Source organism: Myodes glareolus, chromosome 1 (assembly GCF_982192425.1).
Source record: "Myodes glareolus chromosome 1, mMyoGla1.1, whole genome shotgun sequence".
Lineage (NCBI taxonomy): Eukaryota > Metazoa > Chordata > Mammalia > Rodentia > Cricetidae > Myodes > Myodes glareolus.
The window spans coordinates 66,746,434-66,765,501 of NC_142026.1; the positions used below are offsets into that span (position 1 = coordinate 66,746,434).

The following is a 19,068-nucleotide window of genomic DNA, read 5'->3' on the forward strand; positions in this document are numbered from 1 at the left end:
ACTTAACTCTTGTTCTTGCAGAGGACCCGGGTTCGGTTCCCAGCATCCACATGACAGCTCATAGCCATCTGTAATCACATTTAAAAGAAGAGGGCTGCGGGGAGAGAAATCACCTTTGATTCTTCTCTGTAAGCTTTATTTTTATACGTATGTGTGTGCGCCACATGTGTGCATGTCCTCTAGGAGGCCAAAAGGGGTGTCAGATCCCCTGAAACTGGAGTTACAGGGGCTTGTGAGCTGGATCCTGGGAACCGAACTCGGGTTCTCAGCAGGAGCAGGAATCCCTCTTAACCCATATGCCGCTTCTCCCGCCCCACTCCACTTCACTTCTGTGCACAGATAACATTGTGCACTGTAACCCAGAGATGCATTGCCCCTCAAAAGTGAAGTAAAAATGCTGACCCGTAATATTTGCTATTGGGTTTATGAGTCTCTGGCACTTGGCTGCACGGCCCTGGTTTTATTAGACACGTTCCAAATTGAGAGGGCGGCAACAGAATGGCTCATTTATTTGACAGAGCAGTGTTTACTGAGAAGTTATCTTTCGCCAGGCTGCGGGTGACGTGCTGAGCATACATGAGTGTCCAGATGGGACAAACTATGCATTTAGGAGCCTAGATCGTGGTTATGGCAGGCTTGCTCTGTCTGTTTACAGTGGGGGGAGACTGGAGTATTTGGCGCAGAGAGATGAGGCCCCAGTGTGGAGTGAGTAGAATACACTGGTTGGGCTCAGCGATTCTGGAACACATTTTGCTGTCGTTCAGGGGGCGGTGCTGGCTTCATTGCAGTTACGCTGGGAAAGTTAGCACTTGGGACATTATTCTTATTCTTTCTAGTAGTCGATGTGTCCGCTGTCTTTCCAGGCATACAATCCTCTCACCTCTCAGCGTCACAGACACGTCTCCTCCTTGCCAGTGCTTACACCGTTCTTTCTCAGGTATGACTATGAGCCAGGCTTCTTGAATCTTTTACATTTTGATCCACAGTTGGGATCTCTGTCCCTCCTGGAAGCACACAGCCTTCTATATCCACACCATAATTACAGCCAAAGGTGCTATGTTGGTCCAGTCTATGTTGCTCTAACAAAATATCTATGGCTGGTTGTTTACAGAGGAAAGAGGTTTTGTTGCTGTCTTTTAATACAAAGCCTCACTGGGTAGCCCAAGTTAGCCTGGAACTTGTGATATGATTGACTTAACCTAGAGAAAACAGGAATTACAGACACATACCTTCACACTTAGTAGGAAAGGGTTTTTGTGTTCATGGGGTTTGTGATATGGCTCAGTGGGAGAACACTTGCCTAGACTCCCCCAGTGAGGGGATGAAGGTGTGGTTCAGTGTTTAGAGCACCTGCCTAGAATCCCCCAGTGAGGGACCAGGACGTGGCTCAATGATAGAGCATTTACCTTGTTTGCTTGAGGAAGGCCCTGAGTTCTAGCCCCAACACCATACATATATTAAAAAAAAAAGAATTATATTTAATTTTTATTATTTCATGTAATCCATTAGTATTCACATATGAATAAGCATGCATAGACAAATGGATACACAAAAATAAACATATTTACACTATGTACATATACCCAAACATATATAGACACATAGATGCAAACATCCATATATGCAATGAATACATATATATATAAACACAGAGAGACACATGCTGATATATACATAAATATTTTTTCTCTTTTAGAAGGAGAATGAAAATCACTGTGGTCACTGGCTTTGGGGATAAGTAAGGGACAAGCAAAGAGGCCACTGTAATTTCAGTTCTGTACTGTTCAAATGTCTAACACCCCATGTTTCTTATTTTAAAATGTCTCCATACGCTATTTTGGCAATGAGCTTACGGGTCACTTCTTGTGTTTGTCTCCTTTGAAAATAAAGACCAAACCACATGGCCTAAAAATAAAGCATGTTAGAAAGCCAAGACTGTGTTATATGTCACAACCACGGTGTTTCTTGTGCTTTTTCCTCCTCTTTCTCCAAGTCTGACATCAAACGTTTCGTTCATGTGACTTCTTCTTGGATATCAGTCACCAAATAAGACACAGAGGGCCTGGCCAGGACATCCCCACCCCGCAGGAGCATGTCCTTCCTGTGAGGCTGCCCAAGTCAGCAGCTGCCACATGGTGGGCACTTCTCCCTGTCCAAGAATGGACAGAGGCTCTGTCAAGGATGTGTTCACCCTCGATGATGTAAGAGCAATAAAAAAGCACGGCAGTCTGAAATGGGTGTGAGCACACGGCTTACTGTTCTAGAGGTCCAGTCAGGGTGGTTTCCCTTGCAAAGAGAGATTTTGTATTTCTACTCAGAAATAAATATTTTTATTTTAATTTCCCATCACACCACTCTTGGATTTTTCAGGATCTGTGGGACCAAGCTAGAGCCAGCACTTGTCTGAAGACCGGAGCGAGGAAGGGTGGTACCAAAACAAAAGGTAATTTCATTCTTTTTAAAGATGGAGCCTTGGGGCTTCTCTAGCAGAGGACCTGGATTCAATTCGCAGCACCCGCATGGTGCTCACAGCAGTCTGCAACTCTAATCCCAGGAAACCTGACGCCCTTCGCGGACCTCTGTCATCACCAGGCATGCACAGAAATACATGTAGACAACATCGCACACACTAAATAAATATTAAAGACAGCATCTCACTATGGGACATATGCTGGCCTCTAATGCACCGAGAGATGCTCTGCCTCAGCCTCCCACGTGATGAAAGGACAGACATGTGCCCCATGTCGTGGGGATCTAGTTGTCACTGTGGCTAGGGTAAACGTTAGAGTGTGGCAGTTGTTTCTCACCGGGTCTAAGGTAAGGGCAGAATGCAGAGTGTTTGCTGGCGGTACCGAGACCTTGAAATCTCGTCAAGAGCAGTGATTGTTTTCCACGATTTATGGAGTTGTTTTTCTGGGGAGGTTTTCCATCCGTTGCATGGCCTTGGTCACACGTGGTGGTCTTGCATTACTGGGTACAGCGGACAGCTGCAGGATATCATGGTTTCCTTCAGAGAACGTTTGAATATTGAGTATAAAAGGGGCTTTGGTATGAGGAACTTGTCTTACCCCAAACACAACCTTTGTGTACAATCAATAAATACGATTCTGAATGGAGGTCCAAGAGTTAGTTCATAAAAACCGTTCCTCCCTGCTGCCAGAGAGCCTAAAATTACATTCTGGGGTGGCTCTCTTTTGAATGTTCTGCAAAACACAGAAAGCCCAACACCACTAGACTTAACTTACAATTTGATCTTTCAAATTTTAAATTTTATTTATTTATTCAGTAGCACACACACAGAAGACATCCCGAGGAAGACTGTTCTCTTCTCTCCTTCCACGGTGTGGGTTCTGGGGGGTCAAACTCGGTCGTCAGACTTGGAAGCAAGCATCGTTATTCCCTGAGCCATCTCACCAGCCCACTAATTATTTATTATCAATAAAATGTACAAAGTGGGGTTGGAGAAATTGCTAAGTGGCTAAAAGCACTGGTTGCTCTTCCAGAGAACCGGGGTTGAATTCCCAGCACCCACACAGGGACTCACAACTGTCTGTAACTCCAGTTCCAGGGAATTCAGCACCCTCACACAGACATATGGGCAGGCAAAGTTTTAAAAAATGTACAAAATGCTGGGTATCATGACTCACACATGTAATCTACTTCAGGAGGCTGGGACAGGAGGATTGCTGCAAGTTCAAGGTCAGCCTGTGCTACACTCTCAGACTGCCTCAAAACAAAAACAAAATAGTAATAGCTGGTTATAGTGGTGCATACCTTGATGCCAGTGCTGTGAGGCAGAGGCAGGCAGATTGTTGTGAGTTTGAGGCCAGTTTGGTCTACATAGTGAGTTCCAGGATAATTTTTGTTTGAAACAAGGTCTCTACACAGCCTTGGCTGTCCTGGAACTCACTATGTAGTTCAAAGTTGCCAGGCTGACTTCGAACTTACAGAGATCTAACCTGACTCTGCCCTCCGAGTGCTGGATTAAAGGTGTTAGCTCCCATACCCAGCATACACTTTTATTCATTATTGTGTGTGTGTGTTTGCATGCATGTGTGTGCATGTGGAGGTCTGGGACATCTTGTGTGGAGGGGTGTTCTCTTATTCCACATCGTGGGTCCCAGGAAACTAAGATGATCAGACTTGACAGAAAGTTAAGGTTAAGACAGTCTTAACCAGCTAAGCCACTCAGCGCTCCAGAGGCTTCTCTTGCCGTCCTATGTTAAACCCTGGAACTGGATGCAGGAAATGGACAGTTTGGTTTTACATTTACAAACCAATACCAGGGTGGGACAGTGGCTCATGCCTCAGCTGGACAATCAGAGTTCAGTCCCCAGAGAGGGGCACACAAATGCTTGATCTCTCGCTTGCTCGCTCACTCACACCCACACATTCATGCGCGCAGACTGATAACAATAAATAAAGAAGTTAGGGCTTGTCCAAGGATGGTGGCATATACCTTTAATCCCAGTACTGGGCAGGCAGAGGCAGGCGGATCTCTGTGAGTTCAAGGCCACTTTGGTCTACTTTGGTCTACAGAGGGAAATTCTAGGACAGGCTCCAAAGCTACACAGAGAAACCCTGTTTTGGAGGAAAAAAAAAGTTAGGGCTTGAATTCAGGTTGTCAATCTTGGTGGCAAGCACCTTTAACCCACTGAACCTTCTTGCCTGCTCTTATTTTTTTAACTTTTTTTTTATTATTCCCTAACCTTAAGATAAGGTGTTTAACATGAAGTATTATGTCTTCCAACATGAAGTTTAATAAATTTCACCTACATGTGTGAATGGCCCCATAGAGGCCCTTAATTTTTTATTATTTATTTATTTATTTAAGATGTATTTATTACATACACAGTGTTCTGCCTGCATGTGTGTGCCTGCAGGCCAGAAAAGGGCACCAGATCTCATTATTATTACAGATGGTTGTGAGCCACCATGTGGTTGCTGGGAACTGAACTCAGGACCTGTGGAAGAACAGCCAGTGCTCTTAACCATTGAGCCATCTCTTCAGCCTCTATTTATTTATTTATTTATTTATTTAGGAATAATTCTTGGAGCCGACCAGTTGGTCCAGTAGGTAGCGTCACTTACCAGTAGAGCAGGCTATCCTGGAAGTCACAGAGATTCTCTTTCCTCTGCTGCCCCAGTGCTGGGATTAAAGGCGTGTGCCACAACACCCAGCAGGCTGGCTTATTATTATTATTATTATTATTATTATTATTATTATCATCATCATCATCATTTTAACCTTTTCTTATTACTTTAGGTCTGTGGGTGTTTTGCCTGTGTGAGTGTCTGTGTACCACATACATACTCAGAGGCCAGAAGAGGGTGTCCAACTGCAGTTCCAGACAGTTGTGAGCTGCCTCATGGGTGCTGGGAACCAAACCCAAGCCCTCCAGAAAAGCAGTCAATGCTCTTCCCAGCTGAGCCATCTCTCCTGTCCCGATTTCTCTTCTCTGTTCTAGGGCTCCATCCCCTATGGCGAGGCTCCAGTCTGTTTGGCCAGCTCTATGTCGATGGCCTCCATCCCCTATGGCGAGGCTCCAGTCTGTTTGACCAGCTCTATGTCGATGGCCTCCATCCCCTATGGCGAGGCTTCAGTCTGTTTGGCCAGCTCTATGTCGATGGCCTCGGTCGCTCTTACACTTTTTTTTTCTGTTGCTCATTTTGTGTTTTAAACCTGGCGTAAGGTAATAAGAGCCTGTCTTAAAACCAAACAAAAAAAATTAAAAATAAAATAAGGTCTCTGGTACTTTGGGCTTGCTTTTTTCTTTCTCTTTTTTTTTCTAAAACTCCTCTCTGTGTCACATGACTGCAGGCCACTGTGTGACCAGCTTCACGCAGGCTACAGGTGCAAGACTTACAACTTGCCTGCCCTAGGGTGTTTTTCTTTTATACTCTAATATATTGTCTTTGAGCTTGCATTTAAAATCATCCTTAATTTTCCTAAAATTACTTAATAGGCTAATCAATATAACCCACTGTAATACTTACCAATGGCCACACCCTCTCCCCCGGCAACCATTAACTGCCAACATCTTCTTAGCTGGGGTGGGCATCGTGAGCCTCCTTCCTTTCTGGTCATTTAGTTCAGACTTCTCCCTCCTTTTTTCCTCCCTGTTGACAGTTTTAGAAACAGCTTGCCTTGCACTGATAAAAGAAAGCTCAGTTAAGTCTACACAGTCTTGAGAAAGTAACGGTAGGAAATTTTTGCTTCAGACTTAATCTGAAACATTCTGTGATCTTCTCATGGAAGATTAAAAAGCGCAAGAGAAACACCCATCACTGTCCTGGAGCACAGAAATGACCTATAATTGCTGACAATGGTTACACATTTGCCATTGTTCTAGAACATTCCGTCAATATCTGCAGGTGCCACCCCCTCACTTCACCCCTACAGCCATGTGGGTGCTGGAAACCCAGTTAAGGGTCTCTGGAAGAGCAGTCAGTGCTCTTAACCATTGAGCTGTCTCTCCAGCCGGGGAGATAGTTTTTAAAGCTATGTGGCAGCAGATGGTGGTGGCATCCCTTTAGTCCCAGCACTCGGGAGACAGAGGCAGGCAGAACTCTCTGAGTTTGAGGCCAGCCTGGTCTGCAGAGCGAGTTCCAGGACAGCCAGGGCTACACAGAGAAACCCTGTCTCAAAAACCAGAAGAGAAAAAAAAAATGACATATGCTTCAAACTGGACCTGGTGGTGCTGCTATGAGATCCCACACACCCTGGAGGCTGCGGGGATGGGGGGGGGGGGACTCACAGTTCAAGACAGGCTTGGGCAACTCAGTGACTTGGGTGTGGATCCAAGAGCAAGGGGCTAGGGGAGGAGCTCAGCCACAGAACACCTACCTGCCTAGTACCCTAGAGGTCCTGCATTCAATACATAAAATAAATGAATAAAAACATGTGGGTATGGTTCAGCCAGCCATGGTGATCTCAGTACTCAACGGCCTGAAGCAGGAGGATCCTGAGTACAAATCAGTCTGAGCTACATAATGATACTATTGTGTGTGCGTGCGTGTGTGTGTGTGTGTGTGTGTGTGTGTGTGTGATGACATTTTAAAAAACAAAATAAGTGAGCCGGGCAATGGTGGTGCAGGCCTTTAATTTCAGCACTCAGGGAGGCAGATCTCTGTGAGTTCAAGGCCACCCTGGTCTGCAGAGTGAGTTCCAGGACAGCTGGAGATACACAGAGAAACACTGTGTGTCCAAAAAAAAAAAAGTGTGGTGATTTCTCAGAAAATTAGGAAACAACTTTCCTCAAGACCCAGTAATACCACTTTTGGGGTATATATCCAAGAGATGTTCAATCGTGCCACAAGGACACGTGCTCAACTATGTTCATAGCAGCTTTTTGTCATAGTCAGAAACTGTAAACAACCTGAATGCCCTTTGACAGGAGAATGGATAAGGAAAATGTGGTACATTTACACAATGGAGTACTACACAGCAGAAAAAAATGACATCTTGAATTTTGCAGGAAAATGAATGGAGCTAAAAAACCATCATTTTGAGTGAGGTAACCCAGACCCAAAAAGACAATTATCACATGTACTCACTCATAAGTGGTTTTTATATATAAAGCAAAGAAAACCAGCCCACAAACCACAATCCCAGAGAACCTAGACAACAATGAGGACACTAAGAGAGACATACATAGATCTAATATACATGAGAAGTGGAAAAGACAAGATCTCCTGAGTAAATTGGGAACATGGGGACCTTGGGAGAGGGTTGAAGGGGAGGAGAAAGGTAGGGAGGGGAACAGAGAAAAATGTAGAGCTCAATAAAAATTTTTAAAAAGTGTTCCTTTAACCAGGGCCATTTACTCATGTAAGTGATATTTGTTGGGGTTTGAATTTTGGAGGTCTGAGAAATCATTGTTATGAGCCCCCCCCTTTTTTTTAGCTCCCAACACCCAGTAGTGGCTCTCAACCATTCACAACCCCAGTTTGCAGAGATCTGATGCCTTTCCAACCACACACATATGCAAGCAAAACATTAAATAAAATATACATAGAATAATATACACATAAGATAAACCTTAGAATTTTAAGTGTAACATTAAAAGACATTTTTCACGTTAAATATCTTTAAAATTACAAAAAAAAAGAAAAAATTCAGTGCATGTGGTGGTTTGAATGAGAATGGCCCCATAGACTCATATATTGAATGTTTGGTCTCCAGTTAGTGGACTGTTTAGGAAGGATTAGGAGGTGTGGTGTTGGCAGAAGCCACTCATTAGTTCTCAGTTCCTCAGACCCAAAATAATCACACAAAAACTATATTATTTACAATGCTGTTTGGCCACTAGCTTAAGCGTATTTCTAGCTAGTTCTTATATCCTAAACTAACCCGTCTCCATTAATCTGTGCATCACCACGAGGTCGTGGCCTACCAGCAAAGTCTTAGTCCAGTGGAGGCGTCTGTCTGCTGTGGCGGCTACATGGCGTCTCCCTGACTTGGCCTTCTTTCCTCCTCTATCTGCTTGGAATTCCCGTCTTGCCCTAGTCTGCTAAGCTACTGGCTGAAACAGATTATTCATTAACCAGTAAAACAACACAAATACAGGACTTCCCACACCAGTGTGACCTTGTTGGAGGAGGTGTGTCACTGAAGTGGGCATTTGAGGTTTCAAAAGTCCTTGTCAAACTCTCTCTCTCTCTCTCTCTCTCTCTCTCTCTTGCTCTCGTGCTCTTTCTCTCTGCCTCCGGCCTGCAGACTGAGATGTGAATTCTCAGCTTCTGCTCCAGCACCATGCCTGCCCACGTGCTGCCACACTCCCACCACGTGTGCTAACGGAAGATGGAGTGAGTGTAAAAAGTGAAAACGCTCTCACCTTCTCCCTAACATTCCACACAATGAACTCAGTTTAAACATTTCTTTGTCTCCTTGGTATGGCACTAATCGCAAAAGACTAGATTTTGACATCAGGACTGAGGCATCCTCTCAACGTTCAGGAGGTGGGGGAGAAGGATCTGAAGTTCAAGGTTGTTCTCAGCTATGTATTAAGTTCAAGGGCAGCCTGGGCTATGTGAGATCCTGTCTCAAAAGGTATAGAGGGTTGGATATTGACTAGGGATGTAGCTCAGTACTAAAATATTTGTCTAACATGTGTGTGTGTGTGGGGGGGGGTGTCCCTGGTTCAAAACCTCAGCACTGAAAAATATAAACTGGTCATGGTGGTTTACACCTATAATCCTAACACTTGGGAGCCTGAGGCAGAAGAATCACAATGAGTTCAAAGAGAAGTCCAGGCTAGCCTGAGCTACAGAATGAGATCCTGTCCAGAAAAAAAAAAAAAAGAAAGAAAGAAAGAAAGAAAGAAAGAAAGAAAGAAAGAAAGAAAAGAAAAGAAAAAGAAAGAATGAGATCCTGTAACAAAATAAAACAGAATCTGACTCTGGGTCCCCACCCCACCCTCACCCATTCCTGTCACCTTCACCAGCTCCAGAAGGCCAGGACTCTCATCTCATCCCTGGCTGTCAGATAGATGTCTGGCAGCTCTGACCGGCAGGCAGTTTGGCTCTGAGATTGCCTTCATGTGTCCCATACCTGGGTCCTACCCGTGGACCTCCCCACATTAGGCCCAAGGGGATTTTCTCAGTTTCCTAGTGAGTTACCGGATGCCAACAGATGACCATCGTGGGGTTCTTTGAAGACCTTGCCCAAAGACGGCTTTCAAGTCAGCCGACAGATGGCAGTGTTGCAGATCAACTCCTGTACCGCCGCAGGTCTCTGCAGCTCCGGAACACGCCTTGTTTGCTTTTCACAAAAGCCCAACCTTAGCCTCTGGGCCCCACTTCCCCACTGTCGTCCACCTACAGCTCTCCGTCCTTGCACATTACAATCCTCAGAGGTTCGTAAAGACGCCAGTTCTGGGCATCAGGCAGTGACGTACTTCCCGTGCAGGCGTAAGGACCTGGGTGCAAATCTCCAGTACCCACATAAAAAGCCAAATATAGAAAGCCAGATGGAGGTGGTGCACATCTCTAATCCCTGCACTCGGGAGGCAGAGGCAGGTGGTTCTCTGAGTTTGAAGTCAGCCTGGTCTACCGTACAAGTTCTAGGATACTAAGGTCTACATAGAAAAACTGTCTCAAAAACAAATGAACAAAAACCAAACAAACAAAAAAGAAAAAGAAAAAAAAAGAAAAGAAAAAAAAAGAAAAAGAAAAACAAGTACAGCAATGTTAGGGAGGCAGGCATGGGAGGAGCCCCAGAGCTCACTCGATGGCCAGCCTCATCCAATCAGTGAGCTTCAGGGTCAATGGGAGACCTTGTCCTCCAAAATAAGGTGGAAGGCATTTGAGAAAAACATCTAATATCAACCTCTGGCCTACACACACACACACACACACACACACACACACACACACACACACACACACACCAATCCCCAAGATGCTATTTTCAAGACACAGTTCCAAGAAATGCTGATTTCACAGTTGAGGCCACAAAATTGCATTTTAATAGCGGGTGCAGGTGAATCTGGTGTGACAGTCACTTTAATTTAGGAGTCCCAGGCTAGGGGCCTCCAGTAAGAGAAATCTTTAGGGCTGGAGAGATGGCTCAAAGGTTAAGAGAAAACTTTAATCAAAAGACGTTGTTTGCCTTTGTTTTCCAAAACAGGGTTTTTCTGTGTGTAGCCCTGGCTGTCCTGGAGCTCACTCTGTTGACCCCGCTGCTCTCGAACTCAGAGACCCACCTGCCTGGTTCCTGGATTAAAGGCGTGTACCACCACCACCCAGTTAAAAGACTTCTAAGACTCGGCATGGTAGTTCGTATCATTAACCCCAGCAATTGAGAAAGTAGAAGCAGGTGGATCTCTGTGAGCTCCAGGCCAGCCAAGACTGCATAGTTAAGTCTCTGTATCCTCCACCCACACACACATCTCCACTCCAAAAAAAGCTTCTGCCTGGGACAGCTGAAATGGTTGAGCATGTTAAAGGTACTTGCCTCAAGTCAGGTGACCTGCATTAGATTGCAGGAACCCATGTAAAGGTGGAAAGAGAAAATTGGTCCCCCGGTGCTGTCCTCTGTACCGTGTACTGTGCTGGCACACGTCCCCCCACACACCATGCACACGGGCGCACACAGTAAGATTGTTTAAAGCTCTCTGCCTCTGCCAAGGGGTGGGAGGGAAGAAAGAGTTCTCACTTTCCAGATACTTTTATAATAAACTGGCATCAGTCGGGTCTGATAATACAGATCGGTAATTCCATCTACTTGGGAGACTGAAGCAGGAAGGTCACAAGTTCAAAGCCAGCCTGACCTACACTGAGTCCACTGAAACCTAGCTTGAAAATAAAACATAAAAGAGGGCTGGTTGTGTGGCTCAGTGGTAGAGCCCCTGCCTAGAATCCCCCAGTGAGGGGCTGGGGTGTGGCTCAGTGGTAGAGCCCCTGCCTAGAATCCCCCAGTGAGGGGCTGGGGTGTAGCTCAGTGGTAGAGCCCCTGCCTAGAATCCCCCAGTGAGGGGCTGGGGTGTGGCTCAGTGGTAGAGCCCCTGCCTAGAATCCCCCAGTGAAGGGCTGGGGTGTGGCTCAGTGGTAGAGCCCCTGCCTAGAATCCCCCAGTGAGGGGCTGGGGTGTGGCTCAGTGGTAGAGCCCCTGCCTAGAATCCCCCAGTGAGGGGTTGGGGTGTGGCTCAGTGGTAGAGCCCCTGCCTAGAATCCCCAGTGAGGGGCTGGGGGTGTGGTTCAGCAGTAGGGTAATTACCTAGTACATGTGAGGCCCAAGGTTCAATCCCTATTACCAAAACATAAATACCTAAATAAACTGCTACTTTCAGATCATTCAGCCTCACTTATTACCTAGTCGAGAAACCATAACATCATTGGAGACATGGATGACAGCCCACATCAATGAAGAACAAATAACTTCTCTGATGGAACACTAACAATGGTCGTGTGAATCTCTTACTACTTAGCAGGAAAAATCTTCCTCCAAGCTCCCTCCTCCATGCACCCTCCTCCAACAAGACAGACTGCACAGAGACTTCATTTGCACAACTTTATTTTACACTCCCACATTTACAGTCATTGATCGTTGTATCAATGTGCTACTTCCACGAAGGTGTCTCAAGGATTATCACAAGAAAAGTGGCTGGCGACTGACTGATTCACTGACAAATGTTTAACAACTGATCAGTTTCTGGATCAAGAAAACTGAAGTGGGGAAAAGAGCATGTAAACTCACGAGGGCTAGCAATACCAGGTTAGCAAGGACCTCGCTGTCACGGCTGAACAGGAAAGCGAAACACACAGATGCAGATTCATTTTGGATACTGTGTCAAAGGACATGCAGGGGACCAAATCCCTTCCACTCCCTTCCCACCTTTCTTCTCAAAGTTCACACCTACAAGAAACTTAGAGAGTGTGTGTGGGGGAGAAGGGACACACACCTGACACCTCATTAGAAAACTATGTTGCAAGAGGAAGGATCTGAGTTTGATCCCCAGAACCTGTGCAAAAACAACAAACAAACAAACAAAAAATCAACACTATAGCACAGGCTTGTAGCCCCAGTGCAAAGGGGGGCATCCCTGGGGTCCACTGCCCCGCCAGCCTCCTGGCCAGTTTCAGGACAGTGAGAGACTGTCTCATAAAAAGGTGGAGGGTGGCTGAGGAGTGACGCCCAAAGTAACCCTCACACATGCACAGATGGACACACACACACACACACACACACACACACACAGAGAGAGAAAGAAAAATACAACTATATACAAAATACAGAGTCAATGGCTAGTTACAGTTATCATATACACACAAGGGAATAGTTCAATATTTTAGATTGCAACACAGTTGAGTTTTCATTTTTCTATATTTTAAACAAAATGTTCTTATTTACTTATTTATTTTGAGGCAGGGTCTTCCTCTGTAGCCCAAGCTGGCCTTGAAATCATAGCAATTCTCCTGCCTCAGCTTCCACATGCTGGGATTACAGCCACGTGTCACCACAGCTGCTTCTTTTGAATGTTAAAATTTTTTATTATATTTCCTGGGGGCGGGCTTGTGCCATGGAATAATTGTGGAGATCAGAGGCAAACTCTCGGGTGTTGCTTCTCTTTCCACTATGCGGGTGTTGGGGATTGAACCCAGGGACTCGGACTTGGTGGCAAGCTCCTGCCCCTTTTCTTATTGAGTTGTATCTCCAGCATCTCTTTCGTGCTTCTAAACATGAAAAAAGAGTCCCCAAGATGTAGCTTAGAAAACCACAGATGGCGAAGACGCCATTCTCTCTCTTCACACGTACACAGCATGGTACACGGCAACATGGTCAGATTTAATGGCGCTAAATTCAGAGGACAGAAATCCATCCATTTAAAAGAAACTTTTGAAAAGAGAGATTTTCCCTTTCTTCCTATAATGTGAGCATCTGACTTAAGCCTCAATGATAAGGGGTCTCTCTACGAGGTCTAGACACTGATTTTTCTCTACCAACCTGCTTCTCCCCCGCAGGCTTTCTGAGAGGGGTGTTGCTTCATTTGGGAACTAAAGTGCTGTTTTGTTCCATTTTGTTTCTTATTGGTTCTGGAGATTAAACCCAGGGCCTCGCATATGCTAGGCAGAAGCTCTGCCATTGAGCCACGCCCCCAGCTCCTCACTGGGGGATTCCCCAGCCTAGAAGCTCACGGGTTCAGGCCAGCTGGCCAGCAAGTCCTTGGGATCCACCTGTCTCCACCACCAATGTGCTGGTGTTACAGGCACAGGCAGCCACACATGATCTTTTCACATGAGTCCTAAGGATTAGAACTTAGGTCCTTGTATTTACACTGCAAGGCCTCTTTCCCGCTGAGTCGTCTCCCCTGCCCTCTGTTTTCTTTAAAGACTCTGAAATCTGAAGAATTCAAGGGCCAGAAGATGTTTGGTTTTTCTCCAGAACCAACTCTTGGGACCTAACCAACTTCTGGCTAGCTTGCTGAAGGACCGAAGTTGAAGTACGCAAAGCTAGCTTTGGCCTAGCTTACCAAATGCTTACAGCACAAGGGACAAAATGGCCACCCTGCCCTTCTGGACTTCAGGTTCTACAAGAGGCCTGGGCCTCCAGAAGAAAAAGCAGAGGGTAGAGGAAAATAAAGGCTAAATGTGGGAAACCATAACCAAGAGTCCTCTTGTGGGTAAAAGGGAATGAATGTTCTAGCATTTTCTAAAGCTACTTATCATCTCTTCCACCTTTGAGGGTGAGCAGAGGTGACAAGAAGCTCCTACTGAAGGAAAGACACAGAGTTACCCCAGCACACACACCTCCTAAGTCCTCACATCCATTACCTGTGCAGGTCAGAGCACACACACGTAAACAGGCCCCTACACAGTCCAAAGTCACGTTTCATTCAACCACAAAGGAAAAGTTTGCTTCCAACTTGAAACTTCTTTCTCGATGCTCTTCCACCTCCTCAGGTACAGGGTTCCCCAAATCACAGCTTTCTGGAATCTGTGGATGAATCAGAATATCCCCAGAAGGAGAGCAGGATCAGGCATAATCAGATATTTACTGCCTGGGAACCTCCTGAGTCCAGGACCACGCCCACCCCCGTCCACACCCAGTCAGCCCTAGAGACAGCAGCCTTAGAGTCCTGCACCCCAACAAACAACAGAATCTCAAATTATAAACCTTTATGTAGCGCAGGCTGATCGTAGACTCTCAGCCCTCTGCTTCGGTCTCTGAAGTGCTGGGGTTACACGATTACATGCCCCAAACCATTACATTGCTATGGAAGGAAATGGGTGAGATAGTCAGGGGTTGACAGAGACCCGAACGAAGCCTAGCAAGGGTTCTAGGAAGGAGGACTGGGCTCTCACTCACTAACCCTCACCTGGGAGGGGGTTTCAAACACTGTCCCTATGCACTGGGGTCCTGTTAGGGTCCTGCCCCCACACTACACCCCTGTTTTAACTAACCACATCATATCTATATGCACTCACCTTTGGAGACATGAGGGAAGCCTCCTGGCTTGGGCTTCTGAGCACTGGAAACTGAAGCAGGTGCATCAGTAGGTTGGGGCCCCCAAGGAGCCCTTTGAACCAACATGGCCCTTCTAGAACCAGGCCCTTTCTTGGGAATCACGGGCTTGTTCTTGGCAGCTTCAGAATCAATCAGAACATAAGAGAGCGAGCCCATGCCCATCTTCTTCTTCTTCCTCATGGGGGCAGGGATCTTATTTGAGGCCCAGGTCATGGCTTTCTTCTTTGGAGGGCTCTCAAGACCACCATCTTGATCTGAGTCTTCCAGATTCCCAGGGCTCTCTGCTGTGGCCGGTGAACGCCGAGGAAGGTTGGGATCCTTCCAGACTCTTTTCTTCTTCCAAACTGTCTCCTCCTGCTTCACAAGGGGTTTTTTGTTGATCTTGACAGACTCTGGGATCTCTGAGTTTCCGGCAGCTGCAGCTTCAGCGCCTTCCAAATTTGCTTTATTGTAATTGTTGCCTTGGGGTTTTCTCCAGCATATTGGTTCTTGCTTAGGATTTTTTTTCTGCTTCCTTCTCCTGGAGCGAATCTTACCTCCAGTCCTGCGAAATAGAGGTTTTGGAGAGTCCCCACGATCCTCTGCAGTCTTCCAGTGGTTTCGGTCCTCCATCTTGAAAGTCGAGCCCACCTCTACACCCAGCCCGGGTTCCTTCTTTACACTACTCCTCGCTGTTGATGCCCAAGTCGCCATCAGCTCGGCCTCCTCGGCCCTTGCTTCTTCCTCCCGATTACGGATTTCTGCATCCATGTAGAAAATAACCTGTACCACCGCACCCAGGAGCAGCCCCATGGCTTCTGCCCAGTTGGGTGGAGGCTGGTTTGGGTTCGGGAATGATGGATGGCGGTTAAGCCTCAAGAGACGTACCACGTCCTCCCAAGTGCGCCCTTCGGCATCCAGGAATTCGTTCAGATTTTTTAAAAATTCAGCATCCTGGGTGGGGTCTCTGCAGACCACTTTCCAGACACCACCCTTCCCCGGGAACTCGCGGGGTACAGAGCTCAGGTTCACACCCTCGCTAACCTCGACAAGCGCAGCTTTGACGTTCTCCTGCCGCAAAAAAATTTTGTTGAGCACACGGTATGTGCCCAGTGGCAAGAGGACCCCATTCAAGGTCTCCTCGATTTCTGCATGACTACAGTGCTCAGGAATACCAGTAACCAATAGGGACCTGTGGATGTCCAGTCCCATTCCCCTGCACCAGTCTTCCAGCAAGCTCATCGCCGTGGGCTCCGACATCTTCCTGCTCTACCTGTGCATGGAACAAAGACTCTGTGAGGGAGAGGAGTGGAGGTGAGCTGGTTCCCAAATATGAATCTCACAAGGTGACAAGACAGTGAAGTCAGATTCCCTGAAAGATGGACAAAACCATAGATCACCCTTGTCTCTGACACAGATGGCCTTGTAAGAGGCCTGACTCCTCTCCCCTCAAGATTCTCCTCCCTAATCTGGGCCCCCAGTGCTCACGTGTACCGGATATGGTGCAATCGGCCCTGGCCCCTTCCTGGAGTCTGGAGCGCTGCTGGTTCACGGAGATGTTCTGGCCACCCCCGCTTCCGTCAGTCAAGGCAGGCCAAGGACAGGAGGCTAGATTGCGGAGAGCAGGCCCCGGCCCCAAAGAGCAAGGAAGTTGTGTCTATGCCCGGCTCCAGCTCCAGTCTACCCGGGTCAAACGGCCTTGATCCCCCTGAGCCCCACAGAGCTGGCGTTGGCGTTGAAGAGCGCTCATGCGCACTTGGCTTCCTCAGATCTGCATCCCCGGCGGTCTCCATGGCAACCAGGCACTGGTTGCTAGGCATTATTGCTGCCTAGCTGTGGGTTCTGTAGTTGGGCTTAATAAGAAAGATGGACAAAAGATGTGGCCACTGGGACTGTTCAGATGTCCATTGGACAAAAAGTCCGTATCCTACAATCCTCCAGGGCTATTTTTTCTACCGCTGACTATTTTTTTCTCTTTAAATTTATATATATAAACACACACGTGAACGCATATATCTCACCCTCACACCTCAGAAAGGGTCCTATTGTGGAGCCCTGGTTGTCTGTTCTTGAACTTTTTGTGTAGATGAGGCTCACCTGGTACTCACAGAGATCCACATGCCTCTATCTCCAAGGGTGCTAGTATTAAAGGCATGTACCTCTGTGTCTGACAACTTTTATAATTTTTAAATTATTATTTTGGGGTTTTTGGGTTTTTCCTCCTTTTTTGTTTGTTTTGTTTTTGCTAGAATACAAAGTAACGGGGCTGGAAAGATAGCTCAGCCGTTATCGCTGGCAGCTCTTGCTTAGAACCCAGGTTTAATTCCCAGCAGCCAACAGTCCTGGGAATCTTATACCATCTTCTGGCCTCTGTGGGAACTGCATACATGTGGGGTACAGATACACATTAGACAAAACACCCACACATGTCAAATAAATAACTTAAACCTCTGGGTACAACCTGGCAATAGAACGCTCTTGAGCCTCTGGAGTGAATCACAGCACTGTTGGATAAGTAAACAAAGAAATAAGAAAGAAAACTACTGACCTTGCGAAGTCCACTATAACTTAGACGAAAACTCCCAAGACTAGGGTTATGTTTAAATTTAAGCAACCACATCACAAGTACATGTAAAGAAGGCAACTTCTGTTACCCCAGAAACTGAGATTTACCCTATAGACTGAGAATAATCGGAAGACTTTGTCATCAAAAATGAAACTGAAGGCCAGGCAGTGGTGGCACAGGCCTTTAATACCAGCATCAGGAGGCAGAGACAGGTGGATCTCTGAGTTCAAGGCCAACCTGGTCTACTATAGCAAGTTCCAGGCCAGCCAGGGCTACACAGAGAAACTTTAAATAAAGAAAGTGGGGAACAATCAAGAAGATACAAACATTGACCTCTGGCCACCACAAGCATACTTGTGCAAGCAAACCCCACCTCCAAACACACAAACACAAAAAATAATGCATTTGAATTATAGTGTTCCAATGAAATGTGGGCTTGAAAGAAGTTTTATTTCTAAGACTCCGCATTTCAAATGAATTTCATTTGTGAGTATGTGTGTATGATGTGTGTGTCAGGGTATGTGCATCAAGGCACACGTGTGGAAGTTAGAGGACAGCTTGCTTGAGTCGGTGCTCTCCTTCCACATGGACTGAACTCAGGTCCCAGGCTTGTACAGGGAACACTTTTACCAATTGAGCCTCCTCACCATCCCAAAACTTGTGCCTCGTTTGCCATTCTATGCAGTGGTAATAGGTAAAACTAAGAAAATGATTAACTGGAAAACAATAAAAATGAGATGTAAAAATATTTTAAATAAGTGAAAAATAAACCAATATTATGTGTATACATTAAGAGAAAAAATTAAAATGTGCTTATGGCCTGGTGTGGTGGCTCACAACTTTAATCCCAGAATCTGGGAGGCAGAGGCAGAATTCTGTGAGTCCCAGGCCAGACTATGCTATAGATAGTGAGACTCTCACACTGGAGCGGCAGCTCAGTGAATGAAGGCACTGGCTGTTCTTGGGTAGACCCCTGGCTCCATTCGCAGCACTCTATAAGTCCAACTCCAGGGAATATGACTCCCTTTTCTGATCACCCTGGTTACCAAGTGCACATATGTTGCACATACATACATGCAGGTATACAATTATGCACATAAGACAAAAATAAAAATTGGGAATGTAGGATCTCTTGAGTTCAAAGGCAGCCTGGTCTACATAGTGAGTTCTAGGACTACCAGAGCTACACAGAGAAACCCTGTCTTGAAAACAATTTTAAAAAGGGAGGGGGAAAATGTTAATGTAAATAAATTAAATTAAAATGTATTTATAAAGCCAGTCATAGTGGTGTGTGCCTGTTATCCCAGGAGGAGAATCCCAGAAAGTTCAAGGAATGTCAAGGATGCAAATGAAGGATCAGGCTGATAGAGGTTACATAATGACTGCGTCTCAATAATCAATTAATTAATTAACAGTCAGCATATCGGGGCACATCTGTGATCCCTTGGCAGGTGGATTAAGGGTTCAAGGTCAGCTGTTCAGTGATGATGCATCTTTAATCCCAACACTCAGGGAGGAAGCAGAGGCGGGTGGGATCTCTGAGTTCGAGGCCAGC

The 19,068-nt window shown here is 46.1% G+C and overlaps 1 protein-coding gene and 2 long non-coding RNA genes across 6 annotated transcripts; 1 reads left to right on the top strand and 2 right to left on the bottom strand.

Moving 5' to 3' along the window:
- Window positions 1-793: 793 nt before the first annotated feature.
- On the top strand, window positions 794-5,755 carry LOC125398766 (uncharacterized). Its single transcript, XR_007231527.3, has 3 exons — window positions 794-937; window positions 2,371-2,443; window positions 5,469-5,755. It is a non-coding gene; the product is annotated as an uncharacterized LOC125398766 (long non-coding RNA).
- LOC125398767 (uncharacterized) lies at window positions 5,545-10,367 on the bottom strand. 3 transcript variants are annotated; one of them, XR_007231528.2, is made up of 3 exons: window positions 8,397-8,473; window positions 5,998-6,153; window positions 5,545-5,683 (listed from the first exon to the last, which is right to left on the bottom strand). It is a non-coding gene; the product is annotated as an uncharacterized LOC125398767 (long non-coding RNA). The 3 variants fall into 3 exon arrangements; XR_015003022.2 differs by lacking the exon at window positions 8,397-8,473 and adding an exon at window positions 9,622-10,367 and having other exon boundaries at window positions 5,571-5,708; XR_015003021.1 differs by having other exon boundaries at window positions 5,571-5,708.
- A 1,632-nt stretch (window positions 10,368-11,999) lies between these two features.
- On the bottom strand, window positions 12,000-16,707 carry Pnma8a (PNMA family member 8A). 2 transcript variants are annotated; one of them, XM_048431663.3, is made up of 3 exons: window positions 16,442-16,707; window positions 14,929-16,220; window positions 12,000-14,437 (listed from the first exon to the last, which is right to left on the bottom strand). In XM_048431663.3, exons 2-3 carry the CDS (start codon window positions 16,205-16,207, stop codon window positions 14,421-14,423), a joined length of 1,296 nt encoding a protein of 431 aa, XP_048287620.1. In that variant the 5' UTR covers window positions 16,208-16,220; window positions 16,442-16,707; the 3' UTR covers window positions 12,000-14,420. The 2 variants fall into 2 exon arrangements, with proteins under 2 accessions (XP_048287620.1, XP_048287621.1); XM_048431664.3 differs by having other exon boundaries at window positions 16,436-16,707.
- Between the last annotated feature and the right edge of the window lie 2,361 nt (window positions 16,708-19,068).

Coding starts and splice junctions, on each gene's coding strand:
- Pnma8a (XM_048431663.3), bottom strand. CDS start 16,207: ATGTCGGAGCCCACGGCGATGAGCTTGCTGGAAGACTGGTGCAGGGGA.